Source organism: Stegostoma tigrinum, chromosome 16, assembly GCF_030684315.1.
Source record: "Stegostoma tigrinum isolate sSteTig4 chromosome 16, sSteTig4.hap1, whole genome shotgun sequence".
Classification (NCBI taxonomy): Eukaryota; Metazoa; Chordata; class Chondrichthyes; order Orectolobiformes; family Stegostomatidae; genus Stegostoma; species Stegostoma tigrinum.
In genome coordinates this window covers 16532339-16557416 of record NC_081369.1, presented here as the reverse complement: position 1 = coordinate 16557416, position 25078 = coordinate 16532339, and the positions used below count along the sequence as shown (strand labels likewise).

Sequence of the window (25078 nt, the reverse complement as noted above, 5' to 3'; positions counted from 1 at the left end):
CCTCTATCTGGAAGGACAAGGGCAGCAGATGCTTGGGGGTATGAAACGCTGCAAGCTCCCCTCCAAGCCACACACCCTTCTGACTTGGAAATATATCGCCATTCCTTCATTGTCAGTGGGTCAAAGCCCTGGAAGTCACTTCTTCCTCACAGCACTCTGAGTGTCCCCATATGCCAAGTGGTTCAAGAAGACAGCTCAGGGTCACCATCTCCTGGGCAATTAAAGACAGGCATTAAATCTTAGTCTAGCTAGCCTCCAACCCATGAATGAATAAAGAGAAATTCTTGCTGTTAGGAATCTAATGTAATCACAGATTAAAATAAAGATGCAGTTCAACTGTACAGAGGAAAGAATTACCATTGATACTGTCTTATCATATTGCTCAGAACAAACCTCAAAACACACATACTGAATTGTTTTGAAGCGTGGTCAGTGTGGAACAGCCAAGGGGATCTGAGAAACAGTGGCAAGGTTTTTTATTGGTTGTACCAGTTCAAGTACTGGATCATGATCTACCGTTCCCCTTGAGCTGACACCGACATTTGTAATTAGTTACTTAATTCTAAATACATGGAACTGGCAAATGTCAAGTTTGTCATCGAGGCAGAATTCTTCAGGCAACACCACAAAATGTCTACATCTTGTATTTATATATTCCTTCAGCAACAAAACATCCCAAGGCACTTGACAGAAGCGTTACACGGCAAACTGAGGACAAACCAAAGGAGACATTAGGACAAGTGACCAAAAACTTGGTCAGAGTTTCATTTTAAAGGAACATCTCAATGTGAGGAGATTATGGTAAAAAGGTGATGATTAGCATAATTCACCAGAGATTGAAATAAGTTAGCTCTGAAAAGACTGAATTTTGTTACATTTTTCCCACAATGTTTTGAATTGAGTGAAGAGAGGCAAGTTTGCTCTAATTTTATTGTCACTTAATGCATGTCAAATAAAGTAGATTATTAATTTCTAAATCTCCCCTGTTTAGGCTACAGTCAAAAATCTGATCCCAATTCTGGGCACTACTCTTTAGGAAGAATTCCAAGGCCATAGAAAGAGGTTTTAGAGATTGACCAGAATGGGATCAGGATGTGGGACTTCAGTTCTGTGAAGAGTGAGAAAAACTGGATTTATTCCCCTGAGAGCAAGAAAGGTTCGGAGATTCAATGGAGGTATTCAAGACTTTGATTGAGTAAATGAACAGAAACCATTTCAAGTGGCAAAAGGGTTAGCTACCAGAGGAGACAGATTTAACAAACTTGGAAAAGAAGCAGATTCTCTCTTACCCAGTGAGTTATGCAGATCTGAGATACATTGCCTGAATGGGTGGTGCAAAAGGATTCAATAACATTTTCAAATGAGAACTGGATAAATTCTTGAACACGAAAAAGTTGCAGAAGTGCAGGGCAAGAACCAGATAAAGGAACTGTATGGAAGCTCATTTGAATAGATAGCACAGACATGATGAGACGAATGGTTCCTCTCCTTAAAATGAACCTCATTGGCCAAGTTTTTGGTCACTTGTCCTAATGTCTCCTTTGGCTTGCCCTCAGTACGATCCTAACCATCATCACTCATCAAGTGTCTCAGTCTCCCTTCAGAAAGGCTAGAGAAGCAAGCAATGAGGACATGTGTGAATCATAAGGGTTTCCCTTTACGGCTGCCTTAGCTCACAGCTGTGGTATGGATACATCTGAGCGCAAGATGCTCAGATGACTTTTAAGACAGGGCAGCACTGCTATCGTGCATGTGAAGCAAAGTAGTTAGCAAATCTCACAGTCTGTTTTCTCCCCTCTTAGTTTCTTCAGCCAGCCATATACATAGAGTACTTGTCCTCATTAGGTCAGTCCTTCCTTGATCCAATAATGTCTCTTGAATATAGCACACCCCACAGCGCTCCCCAATTGTTCTCTCTCTGTTGAAAATTTCAGTGAAAGGAAATGAAGGGATGCTAGAGATTGACAGATTCCTACAAATATTTGGTAGCCAAATCAAAAATGCTTTAAAAGGTACCAGATTTCCTGCTCAGCCCTAGCTGAAGCCATTGAACTAACATGTCAACTTGTGAGAATACAATTTGTTGAATATAATTGGAATCACATTTCCCTGCTTTCTGTCAATACACTGCACATCATTTTATAATTCAGGGAACCTTGCACTGATCAGAAATGACACACAGCTGGATTAAAATGTGTTGAGCAAATGGATGACAGGTTATACATTTCTGTGGTATAAACCACTGACAACTTTTATGTGCAACACTAATAGCACAGCAGTTAAACTGTAATTGATTAAACGTGCAAACACATTTCGAATGTCATGTCTGATGTATGCGGCAAGATGATGCGGTTCACCCTCATTCCCCTAGTACCTCTGGTAAACAGGGTTATTTCCAAACTAGGACTACCACTGAAGGAACAAGGTACTTACGAGTTGAGCAGGCACTGGTTCACCGTGAATAACAGGCCCTAGGGAAGAACATCACCCTCGGTTTGAATCGGAAGCAGGCAGGTACTCGTGAAAATCTTAACTTTGGTTCCCTCTGCCTGAGGATGCTTCCGATTCCAATCGGAGATTCACCTGGTTTCAGGAGCACCAACCCACTGATTAAACCATTTGGAATCGAAACAACCTTAATTTCCCAATTAAAACTGCCACTGTAACTGAAGAAGTAAGTTGTGTCCTGGGGAAGAGCAGTTCAGATGTGTGAGGGCAAAGTCCTAAAATGGTTGAAAAGTATAATGGGATGCTGGGCTTCGTAACTAAGCCAGACATTACCAAAGCAAAGACATGGTCTGAACGTGTTTGTATTTTATGGAAACAAGGCAGCGTTGGGGTATTTATCCTTTCCTTTCTGACTCCAACCTGCTTGCTTGCAAAACTGAATTTCAGGCGACAAGTGACACCCACCTGAAGGTTTTTCTAAATATTCAACTTGAGCTCTGGCAAAATTATCGAGACTCAATCTGTCATTTTAGATAAAGGACTGCACAGGACATTGGTTAGGCTACTTTTGGAATACTGCATTCAATTCGGGTCTCCCTGCTATAGGAAAGTTGTTGTTAAACTTGAAAGGGTTCAGAGAAGATGCACAAGGAAGCTGCCGGAGTTGGGATGTTTGAGCTATATGGAGAGGTGGAATAAGCTTGGAGCACTGGAGGCTGAGAGCTGACCTTATTGAGGTTTATAAAATCATGATGGGCATGGATAGAGTGAATAGGCAAGGCTTTTTTCCTCCAGGAGAAGGGATTCCAAAACTAGAAGGCAATGGGTTAAAGGTGAGAGGTGGGAAGAAGCTATTCCTGAACCTGCTTGTGTGTGTCCTTAGGCCTCTGTACCTTCTGCCTGATGGAAGAAATTGTTGGAGATCAGTATCGGGGTGGAAGGGGTCTTTGATGATGTTGGCAGCCGTTCCTTGGCAGCGAGCCGTGTAAATGGATTCTATGGATGGAAGGTTGCTCTCTGTGATGATCTGGGTCGTGCACACAATGTTGCGCAGTTTCTTCTGCACCCAGACAGAGTGCTTTCACTGGTGCATCTGTAGAAGTTGGTGAGGGTCCCTGTGGACATGCCAAATTTCCTGAGCTGCCTGAGGAAGAAGAGGCAGTATTGTGCCTTCTTGACAGTCGTATCTACATGTGAAGTCCAGGACAAGTTGTCAGTTATCGTTACTCTGAGGAACTTGACATTTTCCACCCTCTCAACCTCAGTTCCATTGACGTAGGTGGGGGCATGTTCTCCTCCTTTCTTTCTGAAGCCAATAGACAGTTCTTTATCTTTGCAAACATTGAAAGAGAGGCTGTTCTCATTGCACAACCAAGCCCTCGACTTCTCTGCTGTATTTTAACTCGTCATTGTTAGATACGCATCCTATCACCGTGCTGTCATCAGCGAATGTGTAGATGGCACTCGTCTGAAATTTGGCAACAGTCATGGGTGTATGGGAAAGACAATAGGGGGCTGAGGACACATTCTTGAAGGGCTCTAGCATTGCGTGTTATTGTGGAAGAGGTGCAGTTACCTACCTTCACTAATTGTGGCCTATGGGTCAGAAAGCCGAGGATCCAATTGTTAAGGGCAGAGCAGAGGCCCAGGTCATGGAGTTTTGAGATCGGTCTGGAGAGGATAATGGTGTTGAAGACAGAGCTGTAGTCAACAGCAGGAACCTGACAGAGGTGTCTTCGATGTCCTGATATTCCAGGGACGAGTGCAAGGCTAGGGATACTGCATCCGCTGTGGGCCCGTTACATCAGTCGGCAAATTATTGGTGATCAAGACAGGTTGGGAGACTGAAGTTGATGTGGGCCATGACCAGCCTCCTGAACCACCAGAGGAGGTAGTAGACACTGGTACAATTACAACAATTAAAAGAGAAGTGGACGGGTATATGAATAGGAAGAGTCTAGAAGGGTATGGGCCAAATGCTGGCAAATGGGACAAAATTAATTTGGGATATCCAGTTGGCACTGACTGAAGGATATGTTTCCATGCTGTATGACACTTTGATTGCATAATGAGTCAAAGGAAGTTTTCAACAATGTGAAACCATGGGCTAAATTGGGCATCGTGGTCAGAGCAAACACATAAACTAAGGACACCCCAGTGAGGAAAAAAAAACAACACAATCAGTGTTAACTCCTGAAATATGAGGTAGGGCAATGACTATTTTTTGTCAAAGAGAAAGATGATCGGACAACCTTGTGGTTGAAATATTCTACCAGCATTCCTTTCTCCTTTAAATACCGATCAAATTTCACGAGTGGAGTCTATCTTACAATTTAATTTTATGTTCAGAGAGAAAGGGAATGATAAAACAAACATTGGCTGACCATACCACAAATCAAATATTATTGTTGTGGCTAACTGGTGTTGACCAGATAGTTTAGGGTTGTCTCCTTAAAGTCATTTTGTCAGACGATTGTCTCGTGATTATTTAAGTCAGTGATTTTCTGTTGCATTTCCTGACCTTTCACCTCTTTGGGCCTATTCCCATTCCTTTCTCAGGTTTTATTTGTAAATTATCCTCCAAACACAGATTCAACAGACACACTACTGCCTTGGATAGGCATTCTGGCTAAGACTGAGCAATGTGACATGATAATCTTCTGGCATTAGAGTCCCAGTCAGAAACGTTCAGTATGAAGCTGGATTTTATTGTGTAGATAAAGATATCAAGTATTAGATAGTACAGGAATGTGTTCATAAGTAGCTTGAAGGCCAAAGTTTCTTTTTAAAAGACAGGTAGTTTTCATATTATTTGCTGTATTTCCAATTATGGGTTAATAATTGTCACTTGAAGTCTGAAACAAAATTGCCTGTTATTAGCAACTTATTTCCAGCAAATCAGTATTATCATGTCCAATAAGTGGTGATTCACGTTCAAATCATCCTCATGAAATACTTCGTAGGAGACCTAGATTTATCAGCTCATGCTGATCTTAACCGATGCCCTTTCTAATATTGGCTTTTGAATGGTTCATGCAGATGGGACTAACATGATAAAATGGCAGTAAATGCGGGCAGTTCGGTGGTTCAGCGGTTAGCACTGCTGCATCACAGCGTCAGGGCCCTGGATTCGATTCCAGACCTGGGCGACTGTCTGTGTGGAGTTTGCACATTCTCCCCATGTCTGCACTGATTTCCTCCCACAGTCCAGGGATGTGCAGGCTAGGTGGGTTAGCCATGAGAAATGTGGAGTTACAGGGATAGGATAGGGGGTTGGGTCAGGGTGAGATGCTCTTTGGAGGGTTGGTGCTGACTGGATGGGCCGAATGGCCAGTTTCCTTGTAGACTTTTGAGATATATGTATATATATATATATAGGCAAGAGGTTACAAGACTGAAGTCCTAGCGGCAAGACAAACAGCTGAATTGGAAACTGGCAAATTTAGGGATTCAGAGCTCTTTGAAAATGGTAAAGGATCAGCCACAAACTGTGGACCACACTTCAACAATGAAACACCAGTAACTTAAAACATCTCCAGCACCAACCAGTCCACCCATGTCCAAATCAACATCAACTGCAGAAATCAGGCCCCATCTCAGTATGGTCAAAGAATCACCCAACACAGCAAGCCCATCATGTCTTTTGGCAAAAAAAAATCATTCCCTATCTCTCACCCCATGGTCCTATAAAATTTTCCTTTTCAAGTCCATATTCAATTCCTTTTTCCTGTTTATTTTAAATCCACCCACATCCCATGAATGAATGAAAATTGAACTATTTCTAAAAACCCCCTCAGGCAGTCCATTTCAAATCTCAGCAATGCATTGTGCCTTTCTAGCCTTTGAACATGCTATTTAATGGGTTCCATCAAATGCAAAGAAAATATCCCTTTTTAAAAATCTTAAACATAGACGACATCTAATTACAACTGTTACTTTGCTATAGTCTGGAAATTTAAATGTTTGTGTCATGGGTTCAAAGGTCTCATAAGACCCATGTTATGGAACGTTACATAGTTTACCCAATCTTTGACATGACTGGAGTGCAGCGAATCAACAGTTAGCATCAGCCAGAGACTTCATCTAAGGCAGTTTATTCGTGCCATACACTAGGTCATGATGAGACTGATGTAGAAGACAGATTGAATGTTAAGAATGAGACGAAAACACTGTGGAAGACAAATTCATTGCAAAGACCTCATAGGGGAAGCAATACACAGTTACTTGGCTAGAAAGGGGCATTTTGGTTTTAATTCATTTACATGATGTTAAAGTTTATTGCCTTTATTGCCCTTCCCTCACTTGTCCAGAGAGCATGTCAGAGTCAATCACATTACCGTGGTCTAGAGTCACATGTAGGCCATTACCTTCCACAGTGGCATACAACCCTAGGTCCTCAGAACATTTCCTGAGTCTCCAGATTAATGGTCTAGTGATAAGATCATGGCCTACCCTTTGTCGAGGACACCCAACACGGTTTCATGGAAACAGATCATGTCTTACAAATCTAATAATTAAGAAATATGAACAGGGTAGAAAATGAAAACTCTGTAGATGTTTTCAGATGTTATCCAGTTAGACTTTCAAAAGCTTTTATCTATGTGCTAGGCAAGATGTTTCAAGGCCAAAGTATTAAGAGCTGGATTGAAAACTGGCATGCAAGATCTAGGTAGTATGAATTTCCAAAAGAATTCAGGTCTGTTTGAAGATGTTGGAGGAAATGACTTGAAAATCTACAGGATTTCTGTGGAATCTCCATGCGTGTTGAAGACGCTTGACTGCCTCAGGTGGATCCTGAGATTGGAAAGATTGGACTTATAACTTGGCAAGTGAAGTTTAATTTGGACAAGTACACTGGGTCAAGGCATATTGGTTTATCCTTGTACAAGGCATTGATCAGGACATATTTGGATTATGTGTCTAGTTGTAGTCTCCCCACAAAATAGGCTTTGGAAATGGCATTGAGGACAACAACGGGAATAATTTCTGGTGTAAAACATACCAGTTAACAAGATGGTCTATAGAGTTAGGACACTAAACTTCCTCATAAACTTCACTTAACTTCACCAAACTTGATTGTCTGGGCTAAATAAACAGATTGAGGAGAGAACAACTTTAAAGAATGAAAGATCAGATCTCTATTGGGTGGCAAGTGCTTTGGGGCAGGCAACCAAATATAATACATAAATATTAATCTTTCTTTCTGTTATCAAGAGCATTCTCTTTCCCGGGGAGAGGACACTGAGTCTCTGAGGCAGGATGCTGTCGCACACAGTGCAGGCTGATTTGCTGGATTCCTTGTGAGAGCTGAATCAGTCAAGATCACATCTGACCAAAGGGAAGCAAATTCTGGTAATTCCTGGTCAAAGAGAGATCTCCTGAGCTGCTCTGGATTGCCTGGATGAGTGGGCAATCAGATCTTACCAACGCCCCTCTCTTCAACCCTCTATTTGAGTGGAGGTCTTGCTCAGGTGGCTGCCTCACTTGAGAGACCACATGGGGTTCAAGTGGGGTGAACAGTGCATGATGATGGTGGTGGTGATATACCATGTACTATAATTATATCAGTCAGGCTGGATAGTATTTGTGCCCAACATCATTCATATGTTCGCAATCGATCAGATGTTGAATTTGGTATCTTTCTGATCTGTTGGCTTTCGTTGGATAAATTGGCTGGACCACTGGGGCAAGTTAGGAATCCTTGTGCATTATTATAGCAATTTATAGGCCTGTTTTGTTTTTTAAGTGCTTGTTTCGGTGTCCTGTATTTTGTTTCCTTAATAAGTTTGGACAGTTACTGCATCTGCTTTACAGATACACAATTTTTAAAACTGACTTTCATTATTTCTGTGATCTATGTACTAACATGGTAAAATATGGCCTCTTCAATAACTCGCAGATGATTGTGGTTCACTATGAGCTAATTCCCCATCATCCTCTTTAAATCAGGAATGCTAAGCAGGCTTTCGCTCAGAGACGGTGCTGCTACAAGGATGAGCTGGGCAGTGTGAACGTTTCTCCATGCCTTGCCAAAAGGCAGCGAGTCCAGTTATCATATCTGGACAAAATACACATGTTTTTCATTTTTGGGTTGGATTCGACACTGGGCAACAGAACAAGAAGCAAGCACGTGTGTGCAGCTCTAAGACGCCAAGTCGATTCCAACATAACATGACAAGACAGTACTTAATTACTTAGCTTTTACCTATCAGGCCAGGACCTAATGTACAATTGCTGCTGGATATCACAGAACAATGGCATGCTGTGGTTAAAAAGGCAAGGGGCCAAAAATATTAATAGGATAAAAACATGTTTGTACTGACATAAGATCTCAGGTTACAATCACTGATGTTCCTCATAAAACACAACTTAAGACATAAGCCAGCAGTGTCATGCATCATTCCACAAATTAAAGACTTATTGAATTCTTCTTTGATGATAATACAAACGACAGTCAGTAGATTCGTCTCTTTAAAATGGAACTGAATGTGTATGAAAAATGTACTATCAATGCAAATTTACAAACCAGCAGCTGTGTTGTAAAGGCCAGCTGCTGTCCAGTCACTGAAAGGACGAAAGAACTTGTATGCACGAAGCCTTTCATGACCTTGGACATCCCAGTAAGCTTTGCAGCCAATGCTGTACTTCCTTTCAAAATACCTAGTTACTTGTTATGCTGGAAATACTTCAGTTCACTCAATCATCTCAGCAAAAATAGGACTGTTCACATACTTGCTATTGTTGGACTTCAGCACTGTCTTCACTGAGTGAAAAATTACATTAATAACACCACAGAAAAACATTATTCTGAATTCCAGCTCTAGCTTAGTGTCCAATACAAAGCAACTGTTAATATCACACAGATTATATTTAATGTAATAACTTACTCTGTTGAAGATTTCACTTGGTTTGTAGATGGTGAATTTAAGTCACATGTAGGAGTTACTGGTGTGGGTGAAGGTGTCGCAGAATAGCTTTGGGTGGCTGTTTGCGCGGGCTGAATGGAAATCACCTTTGAACTCTGTACATCAAACTGTGTAGGAGTGCTTGGACTCACTTTTCCTGGCGTTGAGCTATGTGCGGTTGCTGGTACTGGACTGGTTGCTATTTCAGCCATGTTTTGTCCAAACGACCGCCTATTTTTCCGTCCATCGTCCCCATTTGGGGTCAGCTTCCTCCGGTCTCTCCGTGCGTTTGGCATCTGTCCATCATCTTCGCCATCTTCATGCTTCAGTGCATTCTGGGTAAAAGGAAATCACAGTCAGCTCGAGACTACATTCACTATTTCAGCTAGCAAAATACATACGCAGAGGAACGCACAACTTTGGGGCAACATTTCTGCTGTCAAATCCCAAATCAGAGTGAAGACAATAGAATTATTTTACAAATAGAACTAAACACAGTGATGTGCAAGTCACAATATAAAGCAGACTAGCATCTAGGTAGATTGCCACCAATAATGCAAAAAGACACCAGTTTTTAAACTTTCTATATTTGCTTGGGATTAACACAGGGATGTGATCTGACTTATGCCTGGTTTTACAGCTCCACCATTAGTGGCCATGACTTCAGCAGCTTAGGCCCTAAACCCTGCCAATCCCATTTTAAACCTCTCCAACTTGAGCAAACTTTGAGCAAACATTTAGTCAGCTGGCTTTGCATAATCTTCCATGGACTGGCGTACAGTTTTATTTGTCCCTTGAAACAGCTTTTTGCATCAAAGATACAATATAAATGTAATTTGCCATCATCAGGTACAGAAACAATTTTTTTTAAATGGTCCAGCAACCGGCAAGTTTACTCAATATAAGATGTCCCTGACCCTCAAAAATGGTTGCTCTCTGGATGGAAGTGAAGGGGAACATTGCTCAATCCTTGGCATACAGGAATTGGGAAGACCCGTTGAGGTTGTAACGGACATCAGTGAGGTCTCCTCTGGAGTACTGTGTCCGGTTCTAGTCGCCCAGTCATACAAAAGATACTATCAAACTGCAAAAGGCTAAGAAGAGATTTACCAGGATGTTGCTGGGCATGGGTGGTTTGAACCATATTGAAAGGCTGGACAGACTGGAGCATAGGAGGTTGAGAGTGGACCTTATAGATGTTTATAAAATCATGAAAGGTACAGATAGAGTTAATGGTAGGTTTTTTTTCCTAGGATGGCGGAATTTCAAGACCTAGGGTGCACATTTTTAAGGTGAGAGATGAGAGATTTTTAAAAGGCATGAGGGGCAAATCTTTTACACAAAAGGTGCTTTCCTGAGGACGTAGTGGATATGGGCATAATTACAGTGTTTAAAAGACACTTAGATAAGAACATGAATAGGAAAGATTTGGAGGGATATAGGCCAGGAGCAGGCAGGTGGGACTAGTTTAGCTTTGGATTATGTTCAGTGTGAACTGGTTGGACCAAAGGGTCTGGTTAGTTGTTGTATGACTCTAAGACTGTGTGCAGACTAAAGCCCTGCCAGTAAAGTTGAAAGGTCAATTTTAACAACATATTTTTATGTTTCTGAAATCAGAAACGTTTTTCAGATTGAGCCAGGAACTCTGCATTCTTTTAACTGGACATTTTGCCAGGTCTCCTCTTCAGTAGGTTGTTTTGTCCCTTGCATGCAGGGACCCTACGTACAAGAGAGGAGACGAACCTTTGAGCAAGTCTGCTTATAAAGGCAACAAGAAAAGGGATGGACAGAAGGGGGAAACAGCTATTCTGGAAGACACAGGGAGAACAAGAAAAAAGCATCAAAGCAAAGCAATAAATAAATATTCCATACATAAACCAAACATTTTCGCTAACATCCCAAGACAATTCAGCAACTTTTCATATTTATTTTTGTAGTTGTGTGTGTATAATTATGGAGGAACAAAAATTTCAAGACATGTTTTTTAAAAAATAGATCATTTCTATGAGAATTCTGATCATGATCTGGAACAGTAACGAAACGCCAGTAATAAAGGTTATGGATAAATGCAGCATTATCCAATACTTCTGAAATGGACTTCTAACCAAAAAAAACTGAGATCATTCTCGAGAACTCTAAAAATAGCTCAGTTATGCCATATAAGGAATCAGAGATCCAAGTTTTGCTACATAGTTAATCTGTCCAAAACCAAAGCTTCAAAGGCATATCACATTACACAGGATAACAGGTTTTCCTATTTCTGTAAGTGCCATCTGATTTTGCATGTACAATCCGACTTAACCATGGGTTTTACTCCTGGGTTTCACGCAACATTTGACAGTGGAAACATAAAAATATTTTTACACATATTTAGTGGAACAAGGGGAAAATTACTGAAAACCCAAGGAGTGTTCAGCACTGAGCTAATTATGGAAAAACACACGGATTTATGGAGCTCTACAGGGCAGGAGCAAAGAACTATGAAAGGAATGAAGTTTTGCTGTATGCATTTCAAAGAAAATGAAGTGTTTCCTACAGTTCATAATGGCAAACTGCTTCATCCTTTTAAATGCCATCCATTCCAATTAAAGACTGCATGAAATCATTTGTTTGTTTCATTTATTATGAACTTTCTAGTCACAACAGTCAGACTAGTTCTGTTGGGTTTTATTATCTGGGCTTCAGGCATTGGGACCAAATGGGGATCCTAAGCCTGTTGCTGCTCGCAACGAGACGGACTCAGCTATATTCCCAGAGGCAGGTGATTTTTGAAGTTGCTGCTCAGAGGCTTCACAGCTAATTTTCAGACTGTCTTGATAGATAGAGAATGCAGCAGCTCCATGTTCATCAAGAGAGCACAGCAGAGCAATAGACCAATGCAGATTAATTTGTGCAATAAGAAGGGACCTATCTTTAGTGTAAGGTACAAATGATTTCATGCAGTCTTTAATTGGAATGGATGGCATTTAAAAGGAGGCCTACAGGGAGAGATGAGCACTGCTGGAGTGGGCAAGAGACTTCAAGTGAACCTCACAATACAGGCACCCTCTGAGGATAAAATTAAATAGAATAATACAGGAATCCTGAATGACAGATCCATCGGATTGGAAGGAGAGCCCTCTAGATGGTCCACTGGGTCTGGCCAGGACCCCTTTGTTTGGAATGGAGCGGCCAGGCCCTAATTGCCCCTATAGCTGCCTCGATGAGGTTGGGACCATCTTCATTTGGTGCTGAATGTATACCCAGCAGCAAAGTGCCAGTGAGCTAGTAATGCCACCCTTCTTATGGGCCTCAATTACATCATTGTCTATCTGCCTCTGCAGTACATGGGGCATTACTGAGGACACACCTAGTGTAAAATGGATAGTTTTCTTCTCTGTATTGAAGGGGGCATCGGAAGCAAATCAAACAAGGGCCACTTGGCAAAAAATGGATTATTTTAATGAGGAAAATCAGGCCTGATCATTGGCATTTAAAAGAGTGAGAATTGTTTTTGTTGAAACGAAATAAGATCCTGAGGGGACTGTACAGGCTCGATGTTGGGAGGATGTTACACTTTATAGTGGAATTGGGAACTAGACAGTCTCCTATTTATCACAAGGAGGACTTTCCCCTCTCAGAGAGATGAGGAGTCTTTGAAATTCTCTTTGTCATACAGGAGAGGAATTTGAGTCATTGATTGTTTCCAAAGCTGAATTTTGACCCACAAGTGGATCAGTGGTGATGGGGTGGGGGAGGGGGTAGGAAAGTGGTGGTTAGGGTCACATTCTGACCGGCCACAATCTCAGTTAATGGTGGAGCAGGCCCAAGGCGGGGGAAACGGGCAACTCCTGCTCATGTGTCTCATGACCTTATCTTCTAGCATCTCCCTGGGGAATGTTCTGAGCAGCGGGATTGTGCAAAGTCGTCGTCCTGATGCAGCTCCCTGCTTTTTTCCCGCCTCAGCCTTCATTCTCGTCCCCCCAGGGAGGCTGCGAAACGTCTGCCCAATCACCTTGCTGTAGTATCTGCTCAATTCTGGCCACCACCGTAAGATGAAACAAGTTTTGCTGAGGGCCAACGTGACCTGGTTCAACCTCTCCAAAGCCACAGTGCCAGAGACTGACACTCTGCATTGGGAGTAAGGTTGGCTGCATTGGGAATAAGATCATTTGTAACAAAGGCAGATTTTGGAGCAATCCTTTCAAAATTGAGGACAAAGGACCTACTCAGTTAACAACAGTAACAAGCTTCACATACTTGAATACAAAGAAAGTGCAGAATTTTGTTTGATATAAGAGGAGTCAGTGACAGTGGCATTTCCTTCTTTTGTAATTTAAAGACTTTTCAGATGTTCAGTTTTCACTCAGTAATCAACATTTTACTTCCATTGGGGTCGGGGATCTAGAATTCAGCTTCCAAACAGCAAATAGTTTAAATATATTGAGACATGTGCGGTTTATTTAGGTTTGGAAAATGACCCATACAGAAGAAGTGCAAAGAGTGTTGAGAGGGCTAAGTGGAGTCAATAGACAGCAGCAAACCGAGTGTGGAGTATTGTATGACTAAATAAGCGCAGGAGGAGTGACTCCAAATGCTGAACAAGACTGCATGAAAACCAAGGGAAGGGTCTTACGAGAGAGCCCCAGCAACTGATTGAGCTAATTTTCAGACTGTCTTGATAGATAGAGAATGCAGCAGCTCCATGTTCATCAAGAGAGCACAGCAGAGCAATAGACCAATGTAGATTAATTTGTGCAATAAGAAGGGACCTATCTTTAGTGTAAGGTACATGGATGGGATCATATGATCTGTTCAGCTATCTGCCTGTAATAAGCCTGGGTGATTTGTTCATTGGAGATTTCAGCAGGTAGGGTTGGGGGAGCTGGATTGTTTTATTTGGAAAAAGGTGCAGTACATTTGCACACAAGAGAAAACGGCAGCAGTCCGTGTGCTAATAGTGAACAGTCTGAGTCTCTAAAACCCCACAAAAATGTTGAGGGAGTCCACTTGCGAACAGTTGTGTTTTAAATTGTCCAAGAGTTTAAAAAAAAGAGCAATGATGGCTAATCAATGACAATTTCTCCATTTATAAAACCAAAAGGTAAAGTCACCATAGTCCCACACTCTCATTAGCCCTCAGCCAAGGGGAAGAAGTTGAGAAGATCAGTCCTCATGGTAACCCACACTGTTGGTGTCACTCTGCATTCCAAACCAATTGTTCAGCCAACTGAGCTAACTGGCTCCAATGCACACTGCCATGCTCATGAGCTTTGAGCTGGGAAAGGTACAAAGGAATTCATTGCAATACTGGATTGAAAGCTTTCCTAAGCCAATACAACATCACAAACATGTTAAATCAGCAGGTTTCCGGGATAGAAAGAACAGCTACTATGGCTCACCATGCAGCGATGTGGGTGGCAGCTCACACTCCACATAGGAAGAAAAAATAACTGATGAGTTAACATAAGCCTGGAAGATTTGTCTAGCCTTAGCTAAATGGGAAGAAGTATCTAAAAAACATTTAACACCAGAATTGCCTTTCACAGTGAAATGTTTCCAGCCTGGAAATGGAAAAGACCTGAAGTAAATCATTTTGGACTGATTCTGGAGAACTGCGCGCCCACGTAAAAGGCCAATTTAACAGCTATCTGACAAAGTAGTCGGGTTTGTTTAGTCGTATTCATGTTTCTATTTGGTAGTTTAAAGCACAAGTTACTGACAAAAATAAATGTTTGGTCATTTGTGCCGCTGGTCTATTTGTGACAATAGACATTTTAAAACAGAAAAATGAAAGCAAACTACTGCAGATGCTTAAAACCTGAATCATAGAATCAGAGTCATACAGCACAGAAACGGATCATATGGTGCAACCAGTCCATGCTGACCATAATCTCAAACTAAACTAGTCCCACCTGCCTGCTCCTGGCCCTAATCCCTTCAAGCCTTTCCTATTCATGTACTTACCCAAATGGCTTTCAAACGTTACAACTGTACCCACATCTACCACTTCCATAGGAAGTTCATTCCACACACGAACCAGCCTCCATGTAAAAAATTTGCCTGCCATACCTTTTATAAATTTCTCTCCTCTCACCTTAAAAATGTGTCCCCTACTCTTGAAATTCCCCATTTTTGGGCATGTATAACTACCATTAACCCTATCTATATCTTTCATTATTTTATAATTTTCTATCAGGACGCCTCTCAACCTCCTACACTCCTGTGAAAAAAGTCGCAGCCTATCCAGCCTTTCCTTATAACTCAAACTTTCCATACCCGGCAACATCCTGGTAAACCTCTTCTGAATCCTCTCCAGCTTGTAATATCCTTTCTATAACTGGGCGGCAAGAATTGGACACAGTATTCCAGAACAAGCCTCACCGATGTCCTGTACAACCTTGACATAACACCCCAACTCCTATGATGAAAAGAGTGAGCAATGAAGGCAAGCGGGCCAAAAGCCTTTTTAACCATCCTATGTATTTGTGGCACAAACCTTAAAGAATTATGTACCTGCACCCCCCAGTCCTTCTGTTCTACAGCACTACCCAAGGCCCTAGCACTAGTAGTATAGGCCCTACCCTTGTTTGTTGCACGAAAATGCAATCCCTCACATTTATCCAGATTGAACTGCATCAGTTATTTTTCAGCCCATTGACCCATTTAACCAAGAATCTTAGAAGATCTTCATTGCCTACAATGCCACTAATTTTGGTGTCATTCACAAACTTAGTAACCATGCCTTCTATATTCTTATCCCAATCATTTATACAAATGACAAACAAAGGAGGGCCCAGAGCCAATCCCTGCGGAGACACTGCTGGTCACAGGCCTCCAGTCCTAAAAGCAAGCCTCCATTATTACTCTGTCTCCTGCTGCTAATCTCCTGAATCCCATGTGACCTAACTTTTACTAATTAGTCTACCATGTGGAACCTTGTCAAAGGCTTTACTAAAATCCAAATAAACATCTACTGCTCTGCCATCATCAATCTTTTTGGTAACTTCCTCAAAAAACTCAATCAAGTTTGCGACACATGATATTCCTTGCACAAAACCATGCTGACTATCCCTAATCAATTTTTGCCTTTTTAAAGGTCCATAAATCCTACCTTTTATAATCATCTGCAACAATTTACCCACAGCCTAAGGCAGACTTACAGGTCTCTCATTCCCTGCTTTCTCCTTATGGCCTTTCTTCAACAAAGGTACAATATTAGCCACCCTCCAGTCATCAGGCATCTCACCCATAGTTATAAATGAAATAAATATCTTTGCAAGGGGTCTCGTGTTTTCCTCCCTTACTTTCCACAACATTCTGGGATATATTAGATAGATCCTGCAGATTTATCCATCTTTACATTCTCTAAGACCTTCCAAATTTCCTCTTCTGTCATGTGAATTATTTTTAAAACATCAAGAAATGTTTTCCTCTGCATTATCTAGACCCTATTTGTTTCTCCAGGTAAAACCAGGCAGGAAATATTCTTTTCAAATATTCTCTCCCATTTCCTGGGGTTCAACACAAAGACAACCTCCTTGATCTTTAAGAGGCCCAATCTTCTCTCTGTTTACCCTCTCGCTCTTAATGTATTTGTACAATTTCTTTGAGTTATCCTTAACCTTATCTGCCAATGATACCTCATATCCCCTCTTTGCCTTGCTGATTTCTCTCTCAAGAATGGCCCTACCTTCTTTAAATTGATTAAGAGGTTCAATTGAGCCAAGTAGTATATATCTCAAGAAAGATTCTTTTTTATTCTTGACTAGAACCTCAATATCTTTATTCAACCATTGTTCCTTATCTTACCAGGAACAAAATGCCTCTGAACTCTCGTCATCAGACTCTCAAAAGCCTCCTACTTGTCAGACATCCTTTTATCTGTGAATAATCTATTTCAATCAACTTTTGGAAGTTCTTGTCTCATACGATTAAAATTTGCCTTACCATTTACTACTTTTATGGAAGGCTTATCCTTTATCATAACCGTTTGAGACTAAACAGAATTATGATCGCTAGACCCAAAGTGTTCCCCCACTTTTACTTCGGTCACCTGCCTGCCTTATTGCCCAAAAGGTTTTGCTCCTTCTCTAGTAGGAGCATCCACATATTGGTTAAAAAAAATCTTGAACACGTTTGACAAATTCATCACCATTCAAACCTTCAACACTATGATAGCCTCAGTCAACGTCTGGAAAATTAAAATTCCTCATTATTACAACGTTATTATGCTTACATGTATCTGAAATCTCCCTTCATACTTGTTTCTCAATTTCTCTCTTACTACTGTGGTGGGGGGGGGGGGCCTACAGTACAATCCCATCAAAGTGATCTTTCCTTTCTTATATATAATTTCTATCCATATACTTTCACTGGATGAATTTTCAGAAATATCTTCCCCAGAAACAGCAGTAAATGTATTCATCAATCAAAAATGTCACCCTCCTCCTACTTTCTTGCAGCCTTTTCTATCCTTCCCACAGCATCTAGAACTGGGAACATTGAGCTTCCAGTCTTGTCCATCTCCAAGCCAAATTTCTGTAACAGTTATGATATCCCAATTCCATGTTCCTGAACATGCCTCAAATTATCAACCTTACCTATAAAACCCCTTGCATTGAAATAAATGCAATTTAGTTCTTCAGAGTTACGACATACTCTGACTCTCGTGTCTTTCTTTTCTAAGTAACTTGCTCTCCTCACATTCAGAACCTACCCCATCAATCTTTCCATTTACACTGCTACTTAAAATTTCTCCACTATCAGTATAAAGTCTCCATTCATAGAATGAGCAAAGCTCCCTGCTAAGATATTGGTCCCTTCCCAGTTTAGGTTAGGCCCATCCTTTTTGAACAGGTCTTTTCTATCCCAAGCGACATTCCAATTGTCCAAAAACCTGAATCATTGAACAATACACCAGCTCTTCAGCCTTTGAGTTATCTCCTTTAATTTTTTGTTCCTTCCCTCGTTTGAGTTTGGCATTGGGACTAAACCAGAAATTACTACTTTTAAGCGCAAAAGCTGACGTTTCGGGCCTAGACCCTTCATCAGAGGATGAAGGGTCTAGGCCCGAAACGTCAGCTTTTGTGCTCCTGAGATGCTGCTTGGCCTGCTGTGTTCATCCAGCCTCACATTTTATTATCTTGGAATTCTCCAGCATCTGCAGTTCCCATTATCTCTATTCCTACTTTTAAGGTTTTTTTAAAATCTTCTACCTAACCTTAAACTCACATTATATGGCTCTAATCTTTTCCCTAAAAATGTCATTCCTACCAATGTGTACAATAATTTCTGGCTTCTCAATCTTACCTTTAACAATATGCTTGAAATGTTTAGAAATGTCCTTAATTCTAACACAAAATGCTAAATTTACACTCACTGCCACAGAATTGCCTGTCCATGCCCTCAACAGGAGAGTCCCCTATAATTAAAATGCTATTAAATCTTGACAAGCGCTGCCTAACATAAGAATCCTCCCAAGTGTCCAATAACTGACTGAATCCAATACACAGGATGCTGGAGAAACCCAGCAGGCCTGGCTGCATCTGTGGAGAGAAATGACTTCTTCAGAATTTGTGAAGAAGAGTCAGAAGTTTCTTACTGAAATGCACAGCAGGCTCAAAGTACCGAGTGGCCTCCTCCTGCTCGCATTTCATATGCTGGTATCCAATCAATACGAAAATAGGCTAAAAGATTGACACAATATTGGTCAGCATTCCTCAACAGTTGAGCAAATAACCCAAGTCTCTCATACTTCTGAAAACTGTAAATGCTCATAGCGTGTTTCAGGGAAAAGACATTTTAACATACAATCATTTTAGATTGTGTTTGTTAGCTGGACACAACTTCAATATGTGGTATTGCCATCAGCACTTTTCAGAAGCAAGGAGCTAACTGGTTTAAGAATGATCCAGAGAGGCACACCTTTACAATAAACAACATATGGATTGTTACTGCTGGTATAAAAAGGTGTCAACACACAAGGTACTTCAAAACCCGGAGTAAGATTTGCAACATACTCTGTTTAGTTTTATTCATTTCTCAAATGATTGGCCCATTCACAAGATTCCACGTCTTTCAATGTACGGAAGAGCAGAATTGACGCATTAAGGTGTCAATTTACCAATACCTTCCTGAAGGTCTGTCCAAACTCATGAATCCCCTAAAGAACTTGTTTCAATCAAAACTCCTCCAATGACGTTACCAGATTTATCGCATTTTAAGGCAAATTAACCAGTCAAACCTAAAAAAAGGTAAATATAAACTATGTTGAAACAAGGTAGCTTTGGAACGGAAATGATAGATCACTGTTTCAAGCGAGAACTCTTCATCTGTGAAAGCTGATACGGAGTGATTTTTATGTCCTTTTTTCTTCTTAGACCTTCCTGTTAAAAGCAGGTTAAAGTTTATGCCAAATCTTTTGGAGGCGTCTATAAATGTTGACAATCTCTGTATAGTAAGCACTTGTCATACTGAAATAACAACGCTTCCTGATGATTATACACACTATCCTCTCATGCATGGAACAGGGGCCCCAAATAATTTAGAGGGAGTGTAGCTGCAACCAATTTTGCAATTATTTTCTTAAATCACAGCCCATCAGCACCTGGCGTGAGATTCTATTTATATTCCACAGCTTCCCTGGGGAGGTTTCAGAGGTAAATAGTCCCAGAATATACTAAACTTTCTTACAGCTGTGGAACATCTGTGTGGCAGGTGTGCGAGTTATGCTTTGACATACTTCATTCTGGGCAAGTGCGGGTCTAGTGTTGTGATCACTGTTGTGATCTATACTCTGGAATGATTGTTCTTCCTCATGTAGAGTCAATGTCATTCACAAAAGTGCAGGCATCTTTTTACGACATGGAGAAATCTGTTCTCCCCCCACCACCCCCCACCCCTGTGCTCTGCCAACCCCATCACAAGTAACCTCGCTTGTCCTGCAGATTGACCCCTCACTTGTGATGCAGTGTCGTGTGTGGAGGAACTATTCTAAAGTCAGCTGTCATGTGCAAACAGAAATGGATAGAATATAGTAGGTGAACCAGACAGTGTGTTGTCACACAATGCATCTGGTGTAAATAACATGTTATATCCCGACAGCAGTCTATAAATGGTAGTGCTTTATCAAAGTAATCACATCACCACAAGTAACAGTATCCAGTGGTCAGACTTCGATCAGCTGGATGTCCTCAGACACACAGAGAAGTGATGCTTGCTGGCCTTTGGCCGAATCGAATGCAATAGCGTCTGCTTTGCCTGCTGCCAGTTGTGAGAAACCTGGGCAACAAGAGATGGTAAGCAAAGGCCTTTATAAAGAGCTCTGCTTGTCAGAGGATCGCGTCTCGTACTGCACTAACAGGGGTAGATCCAAGCAGTATTTTTAAAAAAAGGAAAATGAATGAAAACAACAATCTACATCTGCAGTGTGGAAAAAGACACAATAGCACCATGCAGACACTTCAGAAATTCAGCTAATAGCAGATTCAGAGTGCGTGGGAAACATTCACTTTTTTTTTGAAGTGTATAAGTGATGCTGTTTGGGTTGTGCACATGCTCCTGACATGCTCACTGATCTACAATGGTTCCTCGTTCAGCATCATTTTCAAGTTTTCTCCCTGTTTTTAAATCCTTTCACGGGCTCACTTCTCCACACCTCTGTAGCCACCACAAGCCCTACAACTGATTAAGACTCCCTCAAGTGGTAAGCCAGAGTTCACTAGATGGTGAAAGAGATGCAGAGCAAGATGAGGAGGAAGAAAGGGAAGTCATGACAAATATTATGTGGATATTATGAATGAAAGCCAAGCTGCATATAGAAAACTCGGAGGAGTGAAGTGAACAAGAGGGAAAGTACAAGATGATGCTGGCAGCTAAGATAAAAGGCAACTCACAACTCATTAATAAGGATAGAAGAAAGTTGAGTGGGACAAGTTAGGGACTCATAAAGTTGATTATGCACGGAGGCTGAGGACATGCCAGAGATACTAAGTAAGAATTTCAGACCTGTCTTTACCAAGTAGAAAGACACTGCTGAACTTGTAGCAAAAGAGGAGGTGGTTTAGACACTGCATGGGCTATAAATTGATATGCAAATGGTATTAAAAAGGCTAGCTGTACTTAAAGCTAATAAGTCACCAGAACTGAATGGGATTCATCTAAAAAAGTTCAGGGAAAGAGAAAGTTATGGAGGCACAGGTCATAATCATCCAACCTCGTTAGACTCACGTGCGTGCATGTAATGTGTAAAATATAAATATTACACCCTTGTTCAAAAAAAAATTGTGGGTAAGAACATTAACAGCAGTCCAGCCAGGTTAAGTTTGATAGATGAAAACTTTTTGAAAAGATAATCTGGGACAAAAGGAATAGTAATTTAGATAGGTGGAGACGATTTAAGGCAGGCCCTTCTGTATTTACTAAAAGCAAGTAGTGTCATACACAGAGTCACTGAATTGTTATGATGCAGAAGGAGACCATTCAGCCCATCTTGTTAGACACTGGCTCTGAGCATCTTAACTTAGTGCCACTGCCTGCCCTTACCCAGTAAGCCTGCATATTTTTTCCAGTTAAATAATTATCCAATGGATTCCTGAAGGCCTCAGTTGAAGCTACCTCCACCATACTTCCAGGCAATGCATTACATACACCAACTACTCACTCAAGAATGTTCTTCTTCTTCACTTCTAGGTACCACATCTCAGAAATGATATGAAGGAAACAGAGTTCAGTGAAGCTTCATAAGAATGATCCCTGTGATGATGATCCCAGTCACTTGGGTAGACAGGAGAAGCTGGGGCTGATCTCTTCACAGAAAATAAGGAGAAGAGGAGATTTAATGGAGGTCTTCAAAAATCACAAGGTAGTCTGAACAGAGTGTGGATGGAAGCTGTTCCCACTGGTAGAAGGTTAAGAACAAAGACTTAAAAGGTGAATAGCAAAAGGACTGTAATTGGAGACACAAAGAAATGCTTTATTTTTCATCTAGTATCTGATTTTGATCTGGAATTCACTGTTTGAGCCTGTAGTAGAGGTTGATATAATAGCAGCTTTCTAAAAAGAATTGGACAAGCACTTGAAGGGAAATAATTTTCAGGGCTAGGGGATAAGGAATTGGGGAGGGGAAGGACTTGGGGGAGATAAGGACTGGGGGGATATAAGGGCTGGGGGGGGGTAAGGGCTGGGGGGGGGGGGGTAAGGGCTGGGGGCGGGGTTAAGGCCTGGGGGGGTTAAGGCCTGGGGGGGTTAAGGGCTGGGGGGTTAAGGGCTGGGGTGTTAAGGACTGGGGGGGGTAAGGACTGGGGGGGGTAAGGACTGGGGGGCTAAGGACTGGGGGGCTAAGGACTGGGGGGCTAAGGACTGGGGGGCTAAGGACTGGGGGGCTAAGGACTGGGGGGGGGGGGGTAAGGACTGGGGGGATGGGGGTAAGGCAGTAGGAGTGGCTGAGCTGCCTCTACAAACAGCCAGCACAGACACAACTGAATGAATTGCCTTATTTTGGGCCACAGCCATTCTATCATTGAAAAATGTCCATGTCCTTTCTCCTTTGTATCAGCGATAATAGGAACTGCAGATGCTGGAGAATCCAAGATAATAAAATGTGAGGCTGGATGAACACAGCAGGCCCAGCAGCACAAAAGCTGACGTTTCGGGCCTAGACCCTTCATCAGAGAGGGGGATGGGGTGAGGGTTCTGAAATAAATAGGGAGAGAGAGGGAGGCGGACCGAAGATGGAGAGAAAAGAAGATAGGTGGAGAGGAGAGTATAGGTGGGGAGGTAGGGAGGGGATAGGTCAATGCTGGGAAGACGGACAGGTCAAGGAGGTGGGATGAGGTTAGTAGGTAGGAGATGGAGGTGCGGCTTGGGGTGGGAGGAAGGGATGGGTGAGAGGAAGAACAGGTTAGGGAGGCAGAGACAGGTTGGACTGATTTTGGGACGCATTGGGTGGAGGGGAAGAGCTGGGCTGGTTGTGTGGTGCAGTGGGGGGAGGGGACGAACTGGGCTGGTTTTGGGATGCGGTGGGGGAAGGGGAGATTTTGAAGCTGGTGAAGTCCACATTGATACCATTGGGCTGCAGGGTTCCCAAGCGGAATATGGGTTGCTGTTCCTGCAACCTTCAGGTGGCATCATTGTGGCACTGCAGGAGGCCCATGATGAACATGTCATCTAAAGAATGGGAGGGGGAGTGGAAATGGTTTGCGACTGGGAGGTGCAGTTGTCTGTTGCGAACCGAGTGGAGGTGTTCTGCAAAGCGGTCTCCAAGCCTCCGCTTGGTTTCCCCAATGTAGAGGAAGCCACACCGGGTACAGTGGATGCAGTATACCACATTGGCAGATGTGCAGATGAACCTCTGCTTAATATGGAAAGTCATCTTGGGGCCTGGGATAAGGGTGAGGAAGAAGGTGTGGGGGCAAGTGTAGCATTTCCTGCGGTTGCAGGGGAAGGTGCCGGGTGTGGTGGGGTTGGAGGGCAGTGTGGAGCGAACAAGGGAGTCACGGAGAGAGTGGTCACTCCGGAAAGCAGACAAGGGTGGGGGATGGAAAAATGTCTTTGGTGGTGGGGTCAGATTGTAGATGGCGGAAGTGTCGGAGGATGATGTGTTGTATCCGGAGATTGGTGGGGCGGTGTATGAGAACGAGGGGGATCCTCTTTGGGCAGTTGTGGCGGGGGCGGGGTGTGAGGGATGTGTTGCGGGAATTGCGGGAGACGCGGTCAAGGGCGTTCTCAACCACTGTGGGGGGAAAGTTGCGGTCCTTGAAGAACTTGGATATCTGGGATGTGCGGGAGTGGAATGCCTCATCGTGGGAGCATGCGGCGGAGGCGGAGGAATTGGGAATAGGGGATGGAATTTTTGCAGGAGGTTGGGTGGGAGGAGGTGTATTCTAGGTAGCTGTGGGAGTCGGTGGGCTTGAAATGGACATCAGTAACAAGCTGGTTGCCTGATATGGAGACTGAGAGGTCCAGGAAGGTGAGGGATGTGCTGGAGATGGCCCAGGTGACCTGAAGGTTTGGGTGGAAGGTGTTGGTGAAGTGGATGAACTGTTCGAGCTCCTCTGGGGAGCAAGAGGCAGTGCCGATACAGTCATCAATGTAACGGAGGAAGAGGTGGGGTTTGGGGCCTGTGTAGGTACGGAAGAGGGACTGTTCCACGTAACCTACAAAGAGGCAGGCATACCTGGGGCCCAAGCGGGTGCCCATGGCCACCCCCTTAGCCTGTAGGAAGTGGGAGGAATGGAAAGAGAAGTTGTTGAGGTGAGGACGAGTTCTGCCAGGAGGATGAGGGTGTCGGTGGAGGGGGAGTGGTCGGGCCTGCGGGACAGCAAGAAGCAGAGGGCCTTGAGGCCATCTGCATGCCTCTCAGTCTCCATCTCAGGCAACCAGCTTGTTACTGATGTCCATTTCAAGCCCACCAACTCCCACAGCTACCTAGAATACACCTCCTCCCACCCACCCTCCTGCAAAAATTCCATCCCCTATTCCCAATTACTCCGCCTCCGCCGCATCTGCTCCCACGATGAGGCATTCCACTCCCGCACATCCCAGATGTCCAAGTTCTTCAAGGACCGCAACTTTCCCCCCACAGTGGTTGAGAACGCCCTTGACCGCGTCTCCCGCAATTCCCGCAACACATCCCTCACACCCCGCCCCCGCCACAACAGCCCAAAGAGGATCCCCCTCGTTCTCACACACCACCCCACCAACTTCCGGATATAATGCATCATCCTTCGACACTTACGCCATCT

At 42.8% G+C, this 25078-nt stretch overlaps 1 protein-coding gene across 3 annotated transcripts in view; it reads right to left on the bottom strand.

Moving 5' to 3' along the window:
* fhod1 (formin homology 2 domain containing 1) overlaps positions 1-25078 on the bottom strand; it is a 297281-nt gene that overhangs the window by 68214 nt on the left and 203989 nt on the right. For all 3 annotated transcript variants that reach the window (XM_048546635.2, XM_048546636.2, XM_048546637.2), the window contains exon 10: positions 9336-9688. In XM_048546635.2, coding sequence (XP_048402592.1) covers positions 9336-9688 — 353 coding nt within the window. The remainder of the gene's footprint in view (positions 1-9335; positions 9689-25078) is intronic.